The 20,939-nt window shown below is 34.5% G+C and overlaps 1 protein-coding gene across 6 annotated transcripts in view; it reads left to right on the forward strand.

Moving 5' to 3' along the window:
* PPP4R4 (protein phosphatase 4 regulatory subunit 4) overlaps positions 1-20,163 on the forward strand; it is a 60,956-nt gene extending 40,793 nt beyond the window's left edge. For 4 of the 6 annotated variants that reach the window (XM_042874156.1, XM_042874300.1, XM_042874463.1 and 1 more), the window contains 13 exons: positions 1,143-1,226; positions 2,532-2,714; positions 5,338-5,443; positions 6,220-6,367; positions 8,293-8,437; positions 9,259-9,300; positions 9,388-9,462; positions 11,762-11,837; positions 12,263-12,343; positions 12,631-12,724; positions 13,135-13,205; positions 13,888-14,035; positions 19,021-20,163. In XM_042874156.1, coding sequence (XP_042730090.1) covers positions 1,143-1,226; positions 2,532-2,714; positions 5,338-5,443; positions 6,220-6,367; positions 8,293-8,437; positions 9,259-9,300; positions 9,388-9,462; positions 11,762-11,837; positions 12,263-12,343; positions 12,631-12,724; positions 13,135-13,205; positions 13,888-14,035; positions 19,021-19,045 — 1,278 coding nt within the window. In that variant the 3' untranslated portion in view covers positions 19,046-20,163. Of the gene's footprint in view, positions 1-1,142; positions 1,227-2,531; positions 2,715-5,337; positions 5,444-6,219; positions 6,368-8,292; positions 8,438-9,258; positions 9,301-9,387; positions 9,463-11,761; positions 11,838-12,262; positions 12,344-12,630; positions 12,725-13,134; positions 13,206-13,887; positions 14,036-19,020 lie in introns of those variants that run through there. The other 2 variants (XM_042874215.1, XM_042874541.1) reach the window with 2 other exon arrangements.
* The last annotated feature ends 776 nt before the right edge of the window (positions 20,164-20,939 follow it).

Here is a 20,939-nt window from a genome sequence, read left to right on the forward strand (position 1 = left end):
TGTAGGATCTTTGGATATGGCATGGCAAATTGAATTTTCCTTTGACATGCTGCTTTTTACTTTGGTATCTTCTGTTAGGCATCCTCAAGGGAATTAAGAATGTTTGTAGAATATCTACTTATAGCTTACGAAATTCTGATCTGTTTTAAAAGATTTCTCAACTCCAGCACTGGAAAGCTGAGACTCAGAAGCAGCTGGTGGTTTTGAAAAATTTCTAAGTTATGTAAATAGTAAAAATATTCAGTGCTACAGAAATCCAGACTGGTAGCAAGTAATATTTAGTATATACTTTTATAGTCTAATTTCAAACCTAATTTCTGATCTTTGAAAGTAAGATCATTACTAATTACTATATCACTAATAAAGGCTAAATATTCTGTTCTAATTTATCGATGAATTTATGCTGTGATGCCTGTGCTGTTCTGCAGCACAGCTGGAGAAATCACAGTGCAAACTGTTGCCATTCACAATAAGTCTCCCTCCAACCCTGATAGAGTAGCAGTATTAAACGCCAGCATGCCAGGCTGGCAGCAAAGTCTTGTGGCTTTTATTTATTTATTTATTTTTCAATTGGTTGGAAACAGAAATGCTGAGGTACTGACAGGCTGACTCTTGTTCTTACCCCTGCTATCAAAATGGTTCCAAAGAATGTTTATCAATCAGGTGATAGGCACTTTATATATAAAAATATAAATATAAATATATATTTTTAAAAAAAAAATTGTCTTTAAGATTTAGCTGGCAAATATCCAAAATACATTTCTTCGTGGCTGTTGAGGCTGTTTTTTAACCATCTGTGAAAGACAGATCTTTTAGAATGCATGAATGTTCATTTTTAAGTATTGTACTCTGGATGTTTCAGAAATCTCTGAGTGTGGTATTGATGTGAATCAAAGCTATAATTCTATTTTTCTAATATGAAACCTATAATACTTACATTTCTATATTAAAATATCAATTTTAAATCCGTGTCCTCATTAGTACAACTAAGTATAAGTTGCATCTTTTTTTTTAAAAAAAAATCTGCATTGATGTAAGAGAGCAACAACATAGGAGATATCAGCAGGGATATTACTGGTGAGAGACATAAATTGGCACAAGTTAATTTATAAAGCTCATTCATGCAGCCTTTCTTTAAATAGGTTTTAGATGCTCTGGTAGGTCACCTTCCTGAAATCCTTGAGCTAATGATTAATGGAGGAGAAAACAGTGGATCAGAAAGCAAGGTGGGTATTCTCATGTTTCATAATTTACTTTCTAAATGTAAATGGAAGGTAGTAGGAAAGTTGTTTCAGGTGTGTGAGGATCATTCTTGATCATTTTCTGCTTTGGAGAAAAACAGAGCTTTTTTTTTAATATTTTTTTCTTGTAAAATTTAATTTATTTTTTTTTTTTGAAAGATTGGATTTAATGTAATGATGAACAGCATATCTATGCTCTTTTTCCAATTAAACACAGATTAGCTGAAATAGATCAGATTTTGCAACAGTCATTAAGTTGAATCAAAATTAGCAATATTTAAAGAGAATGGATTCATGTTAAATGAGTGACTGTTAATACCAGTTATTATTTGTTTATTTTGCATATTGATGTGTCATCTACCTACAGTTGCCTTTTCAGACACAGTTGCTGGCAGGAGGTAGCATATTTCCTGAGGTAAAGGTACTGAACTAGGACTTCAGAGATCTGAATACAGTTCTCAACTTTGCTGATTTAATTTTATTTGGCTCTGGATGATGGTTTATTCAGGAACTCCTAACATGTAAAATGGAATGTAAAATATCATGTCTTGTTCCAAAATGCTGTTTTAAACATACTTCCCAAACATACAGAAAAACTGAAATATTCCAGCAGACCAAGAACTGAATGTATTTTTTTCTTATTTGGACACAAGTTGAAGATGTATTTTAAAATGTGAATTTGTCAGGTGATTATAACTGTAAACATGTTATATATGTGACAAGCGCATGTCAAATGTGTTAGTGCATATTTCACTTAGCTTAGTTCAAAAGACAATTTATCTTGACTATTATAAAATCATTGCCTCCTGATGAGAAAAGTGCACAATTCCTTTCAGAATGAAGTGAGAAGCTGAGAAAAATAATTGCAAAGTTTGAGAGCTGAGGAGAAAAAAGGGATTTATTTGGCTTGAGAATGAGAAGACAGGTGGACTGTTTTTGTCTTCATAGCTGTAAAGGATATTTCAAAGGGAACGCTGATCAGTTGTTTCTCTTTGTGAGATGAAGGGGCTGGAAGTGAAGGTGTGTTTATTTAAGTGCCAGAACAGATTTTTGAGTAGTTACCAGTAGAATTTACTGTGTATGAGACGCTGTGTAATCCTGGTCAGGTTTTATTAAAAGAAGTGAGACCTACTGGAAATGGTCACAGTGTAGCTGATTCTGGCTGAGTAGAGGAAGTAGTTGGCCACTAAAAATCTTTCCTTCCTTACATTGTTGTGCCTTGTTTTTAAAGCTTAGTAATGTGCCATGCAGGTAGAAGGTGTAAAATTATGTTTATATTTTTATTTCTAGTTACTGTCTATTCCTGACTTGATTCCTGCATTGACAACAGCAGAACAGAGAGCAGCAACTTCCTTAAAGTGGAGAACTCATGAGAAGTTACTACAAAAATATGCGTGTCTCCCTCAAATCATATCAAGTGATCAGATTTATTACCGTTTTCTTCACAGAATGTTGACAATCATTTTGACAAATGTGAGCCTGCCTCTTTCTGGTTCTTCATTTTTTTAAAGTATTTAGAGCACTTACCGCTAGGTATTTTTAGCATTATGTTTAAATTTATCTTAAAGTAATATTTCTCACTGCATATGTGATATCAGACTGTTTTATTTCATATAAAGCTGAAAAAATGCTGAGAACTTCTTTCCCCTTATTTGAGAAGCAAAATTTGTATTGACAAGTTATTGTGTTCCTTTCCCGACGCTCTTCTTTCCTTGCTTTGTGCTCATTATCAGTGTGCTTCTAGTAAATTGAAAATCTTTTTCCTAGTTTCACTGATTACTTTGCATCATGTTCCATTCTTAGCGAGAACACTTCAAGTCTAAAAGTGAGCAGTCATTTAGAGCTACTGATCTGAAATTGTAGTGAATTGATTCAAGAGTGAAATTGTTCTAAGAGATGTTGTAAGTTATGTTTTCTAACGCCCACAATATAGCAGATGGCTTCCAAACATGGAATAATTTAAGAATCAGATAAATAAACAAGTTAGAAAGAATAAAGAAATGTCTCATAAGTTGGCTAAAATTCCTTTTTCTCACTAATGTTATGCCTATTTTATTCTAAGATGTATATAGGCTGCTCCAAAAGTAATGCCTCCTATTTATATGCATTGGAACAACAAACAGGTACATAGAGAATAATAACACTTTGATTGAGCAAAATCTCAGCTACAAAGGACTGTTTTTCAGTATAGTTACCTCCATTAGCTGTGCATTATGAGCCGGCATGCCATGCTCATAAATATATGCACCATTGGAGGTGACCCAGTTTTTTACAACTGCTATGGTGGTGTCATTGTTAGGAAAATGTTGTCCATGCAGTCCATCTTTCATCAGCCCAAACAGATGAAAATCAGAAGGTGACAAATCCAGACTGTACCTAGGATACTCCAGCCAAGATTGGTCCTCTGCTCCGTGGTCTTTAAAATGGTGTGGGGTCTGGAGTTATTATGTTGCAAGAGAAAGACTATTTTTTCTGGTTTGATGCTGGAAGTTCCAGAGTTCCTTCAGCTTAGTCAGTATTGTGATGCAGTGGTCAGAATTGATGGTCCTGAGTTCCAGGAAATCCAGGAGGATCACAGCTTTCCTATACAAAAAGACAGTGCACTTGTCTTGAACTTCTTCTTTGATGGGGAACTCACATCGTCGCTCCATGGAATGCAGTATTGACTCCAGCTTGTAGTGGTGACACCAGTTCTTGTCACTGGTAATGATGTGGTCCAGGAAACTGCCACCCGCAGCCTCCTAATGGTTCAGTGGGTCCTGACAAACTTATGATGTTCTTTCTGTTTCTGCATGAGCCTTCACTGGACCCACCTTCAGCAAACTCTGCAATATTCCAATGTTACCACCATCTTTTTCAAGACATTAAAGCTGACATTCAGTTCCATATGCAGTTCCCTGGTTGTAATTCTCTGATTTGCATGGATGAGCTGATTGAGTTGCTCTGCTTGGAGACTGGAACCTCGATGATCCCAAACCCTGAGCATTCTATGGTTCATTTTGTTGTGTGACAGCTGTATACAGCCTTCTAGATGCAGTTTGTGTTTCATGTTACGGCTACCACTGCTGAAACACACCACCCACTATTTTGTTTCTTTCACATCCACTGTTTGGTCTCCAAAAATGTTCAGCAAGCATCAATGAATGTCAGTGAGTACCATTCTTTCCATGTGGATGAATTGAATTCTGCACCTTTGCTTTATCCGCACTCCCATGTCAGGTGCTGTTTTGTCACAGTGCCTCTCTGCTGTCATCTGTCTCACGGCAACAAAATGTTATGGAATATTGGTGGGAAGGTTCAACTTCTACCATACCACCACCATCTGCCTCTGGTGCTGTGGTCCAACATCATAAAATAGGAGGCATGACTTTTGGATCAGCCCTTGTATTACTGCAATGCTTAAATGCTTTATATTTATTTTTGTAAAGGTGAAATGGAGATTGAATCAGGATTTCTTATTTAGCAACAGAAGTAGGAGGTGAAAGTTCAAATAAATCAATTATAACTTCACTAAAATCAATGAATAAAGCTTTTATTTCTTTGGTTTTGCCACTGATATTTGAATTAAAACATGTATAGTTAATAACCTGTATTGGCATAATCTTCACCAATCTGATTTTGCATAACAAACATAACTTGATTGCTAATAGATACCAAATAACTTAAGTTTTTCCATAACAACTCTGTATATTGACAGGCTTCACAGGAATTGTATTTGAGTTGGCTTGTGTTCCTATTCTTCCATTCTCCTTGATAGGCTGCTCTTTTCTAAGCTAAGTCCTAGGCTTTATTCTCAGGGAGAAATCCTTGTGGGGAGTGAAGATAAAATGGTACAACATAAATTGTACTTGACTGAAACATATGGAAGATAAAAATTTCAGGACCAAATTTCCCAGTAAAAAAATAAGTGCAAATAGTTGCACTTACAAAGGAGTCTGTTATGGCAACTATAAATCTATTCAACTTGAGAAGAGTTTGGGTTATAAAAAGTAATAGAAATCTGAAAAGACTGCATTTGTAGTTAAAATTGCACTGAAGAAATATGAAATTTTGAATGCCTGTTAATCTTGACTGTGTTTCCTTTATTTCTCTTAAGAATGTCCTCCCAGTCCAAAAAGCAGCTGCTCGAACTCTGTGTGTTTATTTACGTTATAATCGCAAACAAGAACAGAGGCATGAGGTTATTCAGAAACTGATTGAACGTAAGATAATTTTTCCTTGTTTGCTTAGAGATGCAAGTTAGTATTGGCTGAAGATCAGTTTATGGTTATATGCTTTCAGTGTAATTTCCTGCCATCATTGGTGGGATTGCACTTAGAAGATATTTGGTTGCTCACTCTTTCGCTACTGAGAACAAAATTTGGATATGTGAGGAGTATGTTTGGGTGAAAGAACTGGGAAGAGGCAATGTGGGAACTGATATTGTACCAGTGCCCCTCCAACCCTACCTCTTGAATCCAAATCTGTTTGGCAAGGGGTGCTGCAGTGCATAACCGAGTTTCTCTATAGAATTATAATTCTCTGAAGGCTTCAACATAAGAAGTGCTGAATAAAACATCCCAGAAATTAATTTTTGAATAGGTTGGTCAGATGAGTAAGTGGAATTTCTGGCTGATGTAAGTGGAATTTCTGGCCAATGTTATGTGTTTTAAAGACAGATTAGAAGGTTCAGTTATGCTCATTAACAATTTTTAATGTTTGCCGGGTAATTTTAATGTGCGTGACATCATCTGAAAGGCATACCAGGCTTTGTTCAACAAAGAAACCAGCTCATTTGCTATTTTTCATTTTTCAAGTGATTAAAGGAACAGATTGGATATCTGAAAAAAGTGCTCACTGGCAGAAACGGTTACTGAGTTCAGAGCCTAGGCTTTCATTGAAGAGTGTCATCTTTGAGTCAAATGCTAACATTTGAAACGTGTTCTAGCTGACAATAAAAATGTTTTACAGATAATATTTGTGGATTGTTATTTTTCAGAACTGGGCCAAGGAAAAAGTTATTGGAACAGACTTCGTTTTTTAGATACTTGTGAATTCATTATGGAACTCTTTTCAAAATCATTCTTCTGTAAATACTTCTTTCTACCTGTGCTTGAGCTTACACACGACCCAGTGGCAAATGTGAGGTACTGTACTAAAAGTATGTGACAATGTACAGGAAAAAAAACCTAAATAATACATTAACAAATATCATGTTTCTTTATGGCTTGTTTTAAATAACTGTGCCTAAATAAGAATGTACAGTGCCTTATGTGTGACCAGTTCTAAAGTTGTGGAGAAACGTATGGGCACGACATTAAACCACAGGAGCAGGTCAGTCTGAGTGTCTGGGGCGCTGATCAAAAGTGCTGAGCTAAAGGAGACAGCACTAATTAAGAAGAAAAAAATAAACTATTTCATGGGTCTGAGGAAACAAACTTAACTTCATTTTCCATTAATTTCCATCAATTTCAACATACTGATATATAAACACACAAGGAATTATTTCAGTGGTCATAGTTTAATAGTGAACATAGGCTTTATCTTATGTGGAAGTTTTCTACTTCATTGTTAAAGTTAATTGAAAAGGAACAGGAAGATATAAGAGGATTTAGTACGTTTTTCATTTTTATGCTGTGTTTTTTCTTTAATTTCATAGTGACATTTTTTTTTGTTTGTTTGTTTGTTTTTTTGTTCCCTAAATAGCCTGAGACCAGGCAGTTCTGAGACCAGAAGAAAATTTTATTTTGGTGTTCTTTTGTCATGTATTTTGTGTGATTTTGCACTTTTGTTTCTGATGTAATTCATGTTGTCATCCTTAACATGTCTAGATATCTAATAATGATGACCTATGTAAGCATACATGTGTGCATTCAGTAAAGTTCACTAAACTCAATGTTTAAGTAGATCTTGTATTTATTATAGCTACCACATCTTAATTCAACAGGGTTGAAAAAAAGTATTGGTTCTTTACATGCAATTTCATGTTCTTGTGTTAAGATAACAGAAAAAAACAAAACAAACAAAAAAATCCCTAATTTTTTGTCATCATAAGTAGCCTATGGCTTTTGAAAGCAGTTCAGCTGAAAGATCTACTGACATATTATTAATATTTAATGGAAACTTTAATTGACTTATAGTCCTTTACCTGTGTTCTATCATAATTCTTTGTGAAGGTTGAAGTATTTTGAAGGTATAAAAAACAGGAAAAAATTGTATAAGGAAGATCTTTGAATATTGTTCATCACAAAGCTATCCTCTCTGACACAGGACTGTCTCTGAGCACAGACAGTGCAATCTGAGAACGGCAGAGATTATCACCGTATTGTCTTTCATTTTTTTACGTTTAATTCTTCTAGATTAAAACAGTTTGCAATGCAGTTGCAGTCAGGTCAAATACAGAGTTTTTTGTTTCTCTTAAATGCATGAAATTCTTTTTATTTAATCCACAGTGCCTTTCAATTTTATATTTATAAAAAGCAATACATACATTTTCCATATAACCTGTTCAGAAGCAGTACCTGGGGATTAAGGCGGATCAATTACTTCAGTCCTCATGGAATTTGGTTTGAAAGCACCCACACTTGAGTTACACAGAGGCACTGTAATGACAGATGAAAGTGCACCGCCAGGTTGTCAGACCAGAAAGGCTCTTAACTTTGAATTTTGTTCTGGGTTAATTTGTATAAATAATTTTTCTCCCTGCATTTACTGCCTTCTAGAATTGCATCCTCACTCCATATAGCAACTCACAACTTCTACTGGGTATGTAGATCCTTTTGAAAACCTAGAGATCAGCTTATCTTGTGAGGTTTAAAAAAATTGTAAAAAAAACCTGTTCAACTACAAATATGTGACTGTGGTCCCAGTCTATGAACAAGTTTTTTGAAAATATTTTAGCATATCTGGGAAGAGTGTGTAAGCAGAAATTGCTTCTGAATAATAACGCCTAATAATTATATGCCTTGTCTTCAGAGTTTAGGTTTTTAGAGTCAAATGGTAGCATGCAAATCAAAAATTAATGTTTATTAAACTATCTGTATCAAAAGGTGATTTTCTTTTCCTTTGGTAGAATCAAGCTGTGCTATTTGTTGCCAAAAGTTAAATCTATTCTGAAGATTCCCACTGATAAACATTTGCTTCAGCAGTTGGAGTTATGTATACGGAAACTTTTGTGCCAAGAGAAAGACAAAGATGTCCTGACTATTGTAAAAAGAGTAAGCAACATTTTGTATTGGGGTTACTGTTAAAAGGCAAAGATGATCAAAGTTTTCCTTTCTGTCTCTTAATGTAAGAACAGGAGACTAAAGACCTCTAATGACTATTTGTAATTTTGGACAATTAAGAGAAGATGTAATGCATTCTGTCAAATTTAAGAGAGGTGGTGTTTTCTTGGTTACATACATTGCAGTTATTTTCTAGTGACTTGAGTTAAAGATTGTATGTCAATTAAAAAATAGATATGGCTCAAGACAGGACTAGGATGACGTAGTAAAAAATCATCAAGAGCCTTCAAGGTAAATGTGTTGGGCTAGTCATTTTATCTTACAAAAATAGAGAAAGCATTTGCAGGACTTTCAAATGTTACAATACCTTTATAAAGTAAAATTCTCCCAAAACATTAAGTCATGTTTGTACTCAGTCTCAAAGAAGCTGTGGAGTAGCTAAAATAAGTAGTTCTCTCATGGGGCCAGTCTGCAGGAGGGACTGGATGAGCACCTGCCTGCTGTGTTATCCTTTCAGTCTTACTTCTTAAGCCTCTGCTCCAATCTCCCCTTCAGTGTATTTTGAGTTGCGTTTTGATGGTCTATTAGTCCTTTAGTGTGATGCTTAGCAATGCTCTCAAAATACTCTGACAGTTCTTGAAATTAAGCATTTGTAGCACAGATATTCAAGCATAAGCTTCAAATGTTTAGGAAGAAAGGACATGCTTAATTTTGAATACCACTATTCTAAGCTTTCTCATCTCCACAGATCTGAGTTGGAAGTGTGGGTTGCTGTTAAGTAAGGATAAATAATACTTTGATTTTCTTTATAGACAGTGTTAGAATTGGACAGAATGGATATCTCTTTAGATGCTGTAAGTACTTACTAGTTTTAGTATTTACTAACTACTTTTTATTCCCATTTTCACATAGTGATTATTTTTATTGATTCTATTTTGAAGTTTCAGAAAAGATTTTACGAAAATGATTTATTGGACCAAGAAAAAGAAAGACAAGAACATCTCCTTTTGGAAATGGTATATTTTATCAGTACGATGTCTTTTCTTTATCTTTTTCAGTAGTTTGTAGCTAAATATTACTGAGGCCATAATTTTAAGGTAGGGAAGGCACGTTATAGAGAAACTCGGTAGGTTCACAATCTGTGTGTTATTTCATTTTACATTTTAAAATAAGGGTAAGTCCTCCAAAATATCACACAACTTTTTTTCTTTGCTACTAAAATTTCACTATGTCAATTAGAAAGGTCAATTGGAATTACTTAATAAATATTCAAACATTACGCCTCTGTAGTTCTTTAGTCCCAAGAACTACAATGCACCTTTGAAATCTTCAGGGAGCTTACTGATTTGTCAGGTATGTATGATGTAATAAGTTCAATAACGAATGAAACATGTCAGAATTCATACACAGCCTCTATAAGCAAACTTAAAATCATAATATCTTTTTTCTACAATGATGCTGAAGGGGGTGATGTAGATGTTACAGACTTCCCTGTTAGCCAGAAAAGGGCATCTGCAACCTGACCAGAGGGAGTCTGAGTGTAGGTCTTACAGAAAAAGGCTTAGGATTTGGAAGAGAAGTCTGCAGAATACTTCTCCTGCTTACAAACCTAATTATCATCAGCTATGACTGTAAGCAAAAGAGACAATAGGCACTTCATAGATCTTCACGGAACCTGAGCTGGATGGCTTGCCAGGACTGTGGCCCTCCTCTGCAGTCTAGTGTGTGAGAAGCCAAGAAGCCGACAGGCTTAAGAAAAGGCCAGGTTTCATTAGCACAGTTCTTCTAACTTCTTGCAGAACAGCTTTTCTACAATGAGCCAGAATAGGTTCAAGACTGTCAAGAAATTGTTGGTGTTTCCTCAGCAGAGTTGTCACAAAGCCTGCATTTGTAGCCTACTTTGATATCAAGAGGTGCTATAGGCTTTCTTCTGCAATGCTAGTTATCTTAATTTGTGATATGTGTCTCACATGCATCCTGCCTCCTTGCATTCAAGGTTCAAACTTTTGTTCTCAGGATACATACTCATCTGTACACACATTCAAATCTTGATCTTAGCTTTAGCACTTTTGAAGCAGATACAATTACTGTTTCTTATACTGGAAGCATTTGGAGGGCTGTGGCAAAGTTGTTTCCAGTGAGCTTTGCGCTTTAGTCTTTGATAACATTATTTTTTTTACCCTATTTCTACAGCTAGACTGCAAAAGAGTGCCTGTGTTTCTGTCATGTGTGAGATAGATATGGGCATACCTTCTGTATCACAGAGATCTTACTTGCCATATTCTGAGAGGCATACTTTTGAAGAATTGGTGGCATACACAGAGAACTGTGGCATGTCATGGTCCTGAATAGAAGAGAAGCCACAGATTTTAATAGTGCTTTATAAGATTATTAATAAGTTTCCTTAATTTTAAAGTGACTTAGTAAAGTCTGTATTCCAGCAACCTTGACCTAAATTACTTACCCATTTTTGTATGTGGAGATTTACTTAATTTTTTTTAATCACTTAGATGGTAATTAAAGTGAAAAAAAGAGAATGTCGTTAGAATAATTTTGGTTCACTTTGCATTTTTGTTCTGAACGTAGTAAAGAAGTTAATATTGTAGTTTTCTGAGATTAGATTGAAACACATTGACCAAGAATCCTGAGACAAGTATTGGCTTGAAATTGTGTGTAGAGTTGTACTGATGCCATATCCTGTACGTGGATGTGCTTTTGGGAGGTATGCTAAGGCTAAGTAATATTGCAGAAAAACAAAAACAAATATATTCCATAAAATGAAGTATTCCAATACTTAGTTTTGTTTTACATAAAGACATGTCAACTTTGGATGTTTCTTTTAGACCTTTAAAAAGTATGAGATGCACTTCACAGTTTGAGAAAAATATTAATTGATATTTGAATTAATAATATATTCAATTACAGTTGGACCAGTATCTCTGTATACTTTAGTCACATCTAGTATTTTGTGCATGTTTGACTATCAAAGAAAAGTTTTGAATGGGAACTTTATCTCTGAGGTTCCTTTGTAATTAAAATCAACATTTTCGGTGTGATTTATATAGTAATTGTACCCTGATTTCACTCTGTACTATTTAATTTGTTCTCTGGACATTCATTAGGCTCTGTACTAAAGAGCCTTTATGTGGGAAAGAGCAGAAATTAACTGTTTTTTTTTTTTTTATGAGATGGAAGCATGCCCTTTTTTGAAAACTTCCAGCCTAGTTGTAAAACAATTTAATAATAATAGTGGTAGTAGTACTACCATTATTATTGTTGGATGAGTAATACTAAAGTAAGTTATTCATTTCTTAGGAACAATTAGAAAAAGAGAAGCAGCAAAACGAAGGAAGATCTGCAAATATTAATGATAAAATATTTGAAAAGAAGCGTAAGTTTATTAGTGTGCATGTTGTTTGTACGTATTTTACTCTTACTTTTACATAGGTAGGAGAAAAGGAGACAGAGAGGAGATGATATTTATGTTAATACCAGAACTTTAGAAAACTAAAGTTTTTTCTGCATTCTTTTAAAGATATTTATGAAAATTTATGAAAATGGGCCTAGTTGTGCTAGAAGGGAAAGCTTTTGAGTTTATTAATGAAACATCTGACAGCTTTCATTTCTCTGATATCTTTCATTTTAGGATGTAATTTAAAAGCTTGTCAGTGATATTAGTAGAACTGGATTAAACATTATTTCTGCACACTGCTGTACTTGTAATATGCTGTGGATCTTTTTTTGTATTTCAAGTAAAGCTATTTAACACAGAGGAATATTAATAGTAGGCTTTTTATTTATTTATTTCTTTATTAGGAAGAGATAATAAAACATCATCAATGTTGGCAAAAAGTATGACTCTTTCTTCTTCTGGGAGCTCTTCTGGTACCTCAACAGGTGAGGATTCTTTAAAAATCCTCCTAGAAAGGGGTTAAAACCCAACTGTCATTTTTGTGGGTCAGGAAAATAATTCATTCTTAGAATGGAATGGATTTACTGCCTTTTAGTTTTATTTTATTCTTTGGTCTGTAATAGGCAACATAATGCATACTTACTGTTATTAAGGTATTTGAATCAGTTTCTTCAGCTAACATAGGTTGACAGAGTATGTTATTAAAAGGTGTTATTTACTGAGTAAATGCAATGATTTCTACACTAAAATTGTTTATTACTTATAATTTTAGGCAAAGAAGACAAAAAATCCAAGCTGGTTCGAAGCCAGTCTTTCAGTACTCAAGCACTGCATCCAAAATACAGCAACATAGACAAGTGTTCTAAGTATCTTTTTTATATTAATTGCTTAACTGATAGGAAGCTGTTAAGAAATACATGCATCTGAATCTCTAGAATTCAGTGTGTTCTGCTCACTGTATTGTGACCTAAATTTTCAGCTCTCTGTTTAATTGGGTAAAGTATACAATTTTGAATTGAGGGAGAAAATAGCATCCTAAGGCATACTACAAATTCTTCAGAATTCCTTTTAAGTTAATGTATACCATATCATATATGAATTTGTTTTCAATATTAATTTTTTGATCTAAATTGTTTAGGAAATGTCAGCATAACTTTCTCATTTAATTTTTTACAGGTAAACTTAGAAATAAATTCAAATATTATCAAACAGCAGGATGGAAAATTATAATATCAAGAAGAGTAATTACGAATTTTCTTTTGTTTGTTTTTTTAAGTAAAAGCTCTGCTACAGGATATACATCTTCACTATCAGGAATGGGGAAGGGTTGTATGTTATCCTTTACTGGTAAGTAGGTTATTGTTTTATATATACGTTCATTTTTTGTGAGGTTGTTGAGTATGTGGGTACCATCAAACAGAAATTATATTCCTAAACAACATAAAACAATAGGTACCCACATGACTGAGCAGTTAAGTTTTAGTGTAGTTGGTCTATTTTTTTTAATTTATTTTTCATCACTTCCTATTATTTAAAGTTATAGTTAGAAAGAATAAAATTAAACATGAAGTTGGCATTTCTTGATTGACATTTTAGTTAAAGTAAGAAAGCTGATTTTGCAATTTGTCTCTGCCTGTCTTACGTGAAAAAAAGACATATCATGTACAACCTCTAATGAATTAATTGAGAGAGACCACTGTCAATGCCTTTAAGCTCTCTCTGCTTTTGAAGAGTTTGGATGATTAGTTTAGATTAGAGATGAGAATGAGATTAATTGTTTTCAGGAGGAACTTTTTTCCATTCACTACCAGTAGACATTAGACAATTAACTGATTTTTCATAAAATTACTTAAGAAGTGAAGTGGAAACTATTCATGTACAGCAAGTTAATCTTTTGGATTATTCCTATAGGAAATGTCCCACTGTTGCTATAGTAAAAACAGCTAATTCTGCTCATTCTCTGGTTGTTATTTTTTTGTTTGTTTGTTTTCAGACAAAATCCTTTGTCTAAACTTCAACTCTATTTCAGATGATTCATTTCGGACTCGTTCCACTGGTAACAGTGGGAATGCTACCTTCTCTTCCAGTTCCTCACTCATAGCTTCTCGCAACTCATTTAACTCAGCTGACCAAAAGAGCAATGGAAATAAAGAGAGCCAGTCCCGAAAGATGAGCATGTAAGTGGTAGACAAGAGGTCCAATTAAACTTATGGGTAACAACTTCAATGGGGACTCTGAAGAGCGCTGTAAAATAAAGCCTATATTTATGATTTTTTTTAAACAAGGTTTTCAAATGCAAAAATAACGGGATAGAAATGTGATGCATGCAATTAGAAGTACTTTTAAGATTGCTTTACCTTCCCTTTTTAATTAGTATTACTCGTCATTTGCTTTGCACGTGTCCACTTTCAGCTGGTAAAGTATGGGGCAGGTGAAAAGAGACAAAGTGAAGGATAATGTATTGGTTTGTAATAATTACAGTCACTGTGATTTAGCTGCTTGTAGTTGGAGAAATAGAATGCATGTATTTAATTTTTCCTTTTCCTTCTTTTTGTCCGTTTATATGTGTTTATGTATTACTATCTAAGCGTTAAATGATGAATTTTTAAGAATTATAATGAACTGGTAGTGCTAGTTGTTACTAAGGGTACCATTTTTGCCTTATGTTAACCATTTAGATTTAAAAAAAACAAAACATGTATCTTAGGCATCTCTCTCAGGATGGTTATCTGTAAACATCAGCCTAAACAGTTCAACATTTTGCAAGATTAAAATGAAAAGTAAATTTGTTTGCTCCTGTAATAGAAGTGCAACAATTTTCTTAGAAAATCTCTGGGTACTTACTCAATCAAATCTCTGTAGAATGTAGTAGCTAGCTTTTCTTCAGATTCCTTTTTCAAAATAGCTTGTAGTTCTGAATTACTGTCATTGGACTAGCTATAATTTTGGACTCAAACTGAGATTATTCTTTGCTAAGTGTTTGCTTTGCCAAAGCACAGTGGAGAAAGTGTAGGAGCCAGATACATAAAGAGAAGTTATTTGGGACTAGTAGATTTGAGTATAACAGAAAATACAACTAGTGTAAAAGGAAGGGCCTTAAAAGTAGAAGAAGGATAGAAGTAGAAGGGTAGAAGAGACTGAGAATGAAAGGAGTGTCCAGAATTTGAGACTATGACTTGCTGGGCAAAGATAATGGAGCTGAGATATGGAGGCTACACTAGACAGGGAAGAGAAAAGAGCTGATTTTCCAAGTGTCAGTGGGAAACAATAGTGATATCACTCTTTCTGGTGACTTAAGGAATGTGTAGATATGGTACTGAAGAACATGGTTAGTGGATGTTGTGGTAGTGGTTTGATAGTTGGCCTTGATGATCTTAGAGTTCATTTCTAGCCTTAAGTATTCTATGATTATAAGAAATAAGCGTCTGTATGAACTCATATTTTTTCAGTTCAATGTTTTCCTAAAAAAAACACAAGTCAAAACAATACTCCTAACTTTACTCACAGATGTGAACTTAAAAAATTGCAAAGTAGTAAAATAAAACCCTCAAAAGTTTAAAAAATGTCAAAAATGTTCATCTACATGTATGAGTTATATTATGATGCTTTCTCAACTGAAATTTTATCACCTTAAATGTACAAGAAAAAGTTTGCAGTCACCAAATATTTCTAAAACTGTGTTTTCTTTGTAGAAAAAGTTGGAAAGTGAGTAGTAAATAAAAATGAGCACTGCACGTTGAGGATATGTTGCTTTCACAGCAAAAGTATCTTCAGAAGCTGTCAAGTCAAATTGCGCTCTATCCCCATCCTTGGCAAAGCTTAATGAACTCTTTGAAATACTTCCCACAGTACTTGCTTTTCATAGGTCATCAGTAGGTGGTCACTTATTTCAAAGTTTTTTTTCTATCTGTAACTTGACATAAAAACTGATATATTTTGTTTGAATAAAAAGGAAAAGAAAAGAAAGGCCAATGGAGAGCAGCCGATTCCTTTGATTTCAGACAGGAAACTGAAAAATAGGATACCTGGCTTCCAGTCTCAGTGTGCTATACTCACATGAATACCTTAACAGACTATTTGAAAGTTGGTATCTTGTTAAGCACAATGATCTAATGCTTTCTTCGATTCAGAAAGTCCCAAAAATGCTTAGTGTCAGAAAACAAGAGGATATACCAGGGAACGAAAAACATTTTTGGAGAGAGAAGAGAGGGCTTAGGATGACCTACATTTAGTTCTGAACATGAGTTTTAATTTCTATGTTCTTATGGGAAAATGCATCTCTCAAGTTAGCATAGTGTCTGTTGCACTGTAGAGTCAGTTTCTCTTTTGTAATCTGGTTGAGTAATTAATTGTTTCCATTAAAAAAAATTGGGACAGTTCTACAAGGAAATAGTAAAAAGTGCAAATTCAGGAGTGGTTAATGGTAAATCATAGAATCGCGCAAGTTGGAAAAGACCTTAAAGATCATCGAGTCCAACTACAACCTAATCATACTACCCTAACTCTAACTAACAACTCCCACTGTATCATGTCCCTGAGCACCACATCCAAACGGTTTTTAAACACATCCAGGGATGGTGACTCAACCACCTTCCTGGGGAGCTTATTCCAGTGCTTAACAACCCTTTCTGTAAACAAGTTTTTCCTGATATCCAACCTAAATTTACCTTGGTGCAATTTGAGGCCATTTCCCTTCATCCTGTCACCTGTCACCAGTGAGAAGAGACCAACTACTTTCTTACTTTCAGGTATAAAAGTAAGCACCTTTCAGGTACTGGAAGAGAGCAATAAGGTCTCCCCTCAGCCTGCTTTTCCCCAGACTGAACTGCCCCAGTTCCTTCAGTCTCTCCTCATAGGCCATATTCTCCAAGCCCTTCACCAGCCTTGTTGCCCTTCTTTGGACCTGCTCCATCACCCCACTGTCCTTTCTGTACTGAACTGCCCAAAACTGAACGCCGTACTCAAGGTGAGGCCTGACCAATGCCAAGTCAGGGACAGGATTGCTTCCCCAGTCCTGCTCACCACTCCATTCCTGGTACAAGCCAGGATGCCATTGGCCTTCTTGGCCACCTGGGCACACTGCTGGTTCATATTTAGCTGACTGTCCATCAGTACACCAAGGTCCCTTTCCATCAGGCAGATTTCCAGCCACTCTTCCCCAAGCCTGTTGGGTTGCCTGGGGTTGTTGTGACCAAAATGCAGGACTCAACACTTGGCCCTATTGAAACTCATATAGTTAACCTTGGCCCATCGATCCAGTCTGTCCAGGTCCCTCTGTAGGCAGATCAACACTTGCAAATGCATCCTTGTGACCTTCTTGGCCACAGATATGTTTAGGTGTACTTCATTCTATATTTCTTTTGATCAGAAAAACAATTCTGGAGCTTTGCTTAGGAAAAGTTTTTCTGAAATATGTATAACCTCAAGAACAACAACAAAAAAAAAACCAACCCAAAAAATAACCAAAAGAGTCTGCTTCAATGTTTTCTAAGTTAAATGAAGAAAGAAATGAATATCAAAATATATATTCTATTGAAAGAAATAACTCTTACTGAGAGAACAATATGACAATTATGTAAGAGTTTCAATTGAAGGGATGCTTGTAAATGAGTGTCATCTCATCTATACACTTATTAAAGCAGAAAACTTGTGTGAAAATAATTGAGCATATATTTATACTGTATCATGATGTAAATTTACGCATGTCCTCGTTAAATATTGCACTGATTATCTTATTCTGACAAGTCCTAATTTTTTAGTTTATTGTCTCTGCTGAATGAATAAGGGACTTTGTAATATGTGTGGTTTTTTACTTAATTACTTGTGTCTGTAAAGAATGGAAGAACAGGCAACATTCTGTTGTTGAATAATTAAATACTAACAAATAGAAGTAGTGATTCTTAGTTAAAAGGATGTATATTTGGGCAAAACGTTATTTTTCATTTTTTCCATAAAACTGTTCTAATGGATATCTGCAAAGGTTCACTTCTGACAAGTGTACTTGTAGTGTTGAAGAATTCTCGTTTCCTGTATTTCACGTGTTCATACTGTTATAGGAACTTTTCAAAATGCAAAGTTAATTTGGTGCAGAATGGAGGTCTTTACTTTCCATATTACTTCTACTTCAGAGAATTGTATGCAGATTAATATGTTCCCTCTTCTTTGAAAATAGTATAATTGGAAGAAAAAAAAATTAATAAGGCCTGCTCTAGTGTTCACAGGCAGGTAGCAGGAAAACGGCCATTAGATTTGGTGTTGTTTGCCAGACCTTTAGTAATACGCAGGCAGCAGAAAATGAAAGAATTATGCTGAAGGACATACCTGTACACAATGGTAGTGGAGCCACAGAGGAGATGAGTGCCTGATTTTAAACACCTTATGGAATAGAAAGAGTCATAAAGAACATTGGTTGAGTATTTTGTCCCACAAGAGACCTTATGTAAGCCAATTCGCAATCACAATGTACTGATTTGACTTTCTGTTAAGGAGTGTCCAGTTAGAACACAAGTCATTTCGGAGCAGAAATTGAGAAGATTTGCAAGCACCAAGGTCCATAAAGAATTCTAATCTCTTGTTGTTGTACTGCTTTGCTTTACTGTTTTCTTTCAAATATTTTCATTGATGAATGAGAACTGATGTTCTGCTTGAAATTATAATACTGTTACAGGACTGATTTCAATATACATTTGGTAAAAGCCGGTATTTTTCAGTACTTTATAGATTTACCAGTAAAAATATCCAGCTTTATAAGTATCATTTTGCATCTTGTCTATAGACACGCAGTAAGTCTTTGGATTTTATTAATCTTCCAATTAAAACAGTGGAAATTAACTTTGAGAATGAGAAATATGGATTTTCCATCCTTTAAAAGGTGGGAGTAGATTTATTATTGCATTGAAATAAATAGCTTAATGATAAACTAATATCAATATTTTATTAGATTTCTACAACTCATCTGTAAGACATCCACAGTGGTGCATAACAATTTTAAGCATAAATATCCTTAAGTGATGTCTTTCACACAGTCATAATTGCTTCAGGAAGTTGAGCATGTGATTACATAGTTCTTCCACTGATTAGTTATAATAAAATACACAATAACATGTATTGCTTTACTTTATAATATAGCAACAACTTATTGTGTTTTTTCTTTTGCTTGAAGAAAAAACAGAAAGTCAAACTCCTAGATCTTCTGACGGGTTAAGAAGAGAATGGGTGACTGCTGGAAGCAGAAATTTCAAGTGATAGCGCTGGAGCAGCACATGGGACTGTAATGCCTGGGGTGACCAAACGCATCTTGCAATGTTAAGACCTTTTAACTTTTAAACAAAATCCCAAGTTGTAAAATAAGTGATGTAATGGTTGCAGACTTCTAATGTTGTAGTGAAATGTAATGAAATGCAATTTCAGCTATGTGCTTTTCACTGCTGCAGCTAAAGAGAGGATTTTGATTTCTTCAGTTATGCCTTTGTAGTTCAAATTCTTGGATTTAGAATGCACATATCCATTACTTAATCAGATCAATTCACAATTTTATTAATTCTCAACATCCATATTTTATTCAAGAAATAGAAGGAATTGTCATGAATATGAAAAAGCAATCCTGCATCTTAAAGATCTTTCAAACCTAATTTAAGGTCAAAATCCAGACCCATTGATCAGTTTTATATAGATAAAACACAAACTTCAGTAGCATTGTACTGTGATTTTGAAGGTAAAGTTTTTTACACGTACAAAGTAAAGTTCATAGAAATTCTGTGTAAGTTTCGTAGCAGTCTAAAAGGAGATGTCTCCAGATGATATTTAAAAAAAGTTTTATTTCATAAGTTTTGTTGTATAAATACTTGCTTTAATTTTTAGTATTTCAAATTGTATTTTCACTTGAATAATTTATAATGATGAATCTAGTTTTTAATTAGCTGTTATTGCAAGCAATCATGCTTCAGTGATGTAATCTGCATTAATGCTAATGTTTCTATCAAAATATGTCTGTGGAAAAACATTCAATTCTATTTTAAAAAGTTCTATTTACGTTAATACTTGAGAGAGAGCATATGAAGCTATTGTCAGCTTCTCTATTTCAAAATGGAAGCAACATAAATATATTAATATAAGAAATAACTGCTTTTTTAACTCTGTTGGTGTATGATAAAGATGATCCAATTTGTGAATGCATATGCGTGTGTGGTTACTTTTTATAATGTAACAATATGAATGATGAGTTTATTCAAAATAAAACTAGGACAATGCTGTACATGCATGTTCTTGAAATAAATATTTTTTCTCAGGGCATCTTTTATAACTAAAATAAAAGCATTTACCTATGGAAAATATTTATTTAACATAGTAATAATGCTAGATTTATGCTGTCCTGGGTGAAGTGCAAGACGCTTTATTTAGCAGCGTTTTATTATCTAAATACTTCAGCCTCTTAGTCCACAGTTGGATTTAAGTGTTTTCTCTTTTTCTGGTCATAAACATGGTTTGGATTCTGTGGAAAAACTCAACTTTCAGTTTGTGCTGCAGCTTGGTGTAGGCTCCTGCTAATCAGATTCCTTTAAAAGCTGCCTCAAGTACGGTGATGTTTTTGACATTTGGTGATGCAGATGTGCTGGCTATTCTCAGGTTTGGCTTCTGTTTCCCTGATGCAAACAGACACTTTCCCAGGGCTTGTTGCCTCAACAGCTGTGATCCTTGGGCACCAGAGACTGCTCAGTGTTCTCAGTTTGTCTTCTGACAACGATCAAATCAGCAGTACTCAGCTGTAGGACAGGGTCTGTAACTGTTTGGCACTCAGATACGTTTATTAAACACATCAGAACAGTTAGTGACTTCCTAGATTTGAACCCAAGCTATTTCTCCCCTCTATAAGTATATGTATAAGTATATATATGTAAGTACAATAGATGACAGTCTTTGTCTGTCATCTATTTCTTGTTACTGTCATTTGTCTGTCATTTTTTAACAACTTTATTTAATTCTCCACTCAATAACCCTACCACATATTAAAATCCCACTGTGTAATATTTCAATGCTCTTTTAAGACTTTTTTTCGGACTGTATGTCTTCCTTATATAGTAC

The sequence above is a fragment of the Lagopus leucura genome, unplaced genomic scaffold (genome assembly GCF_019238085.1).
Source record: "Lagopus leucura isolate 7727_CA_CO unplaced genomic scaffold, USGS_WTPT01 Super-Scaffold_1, whole genome shotgun sequence".
NCBI lineage: Eukaryota > Metazoa > Chordata > Aves > Galliformes > Phasianidae > Lagopus > Lagopus leucura.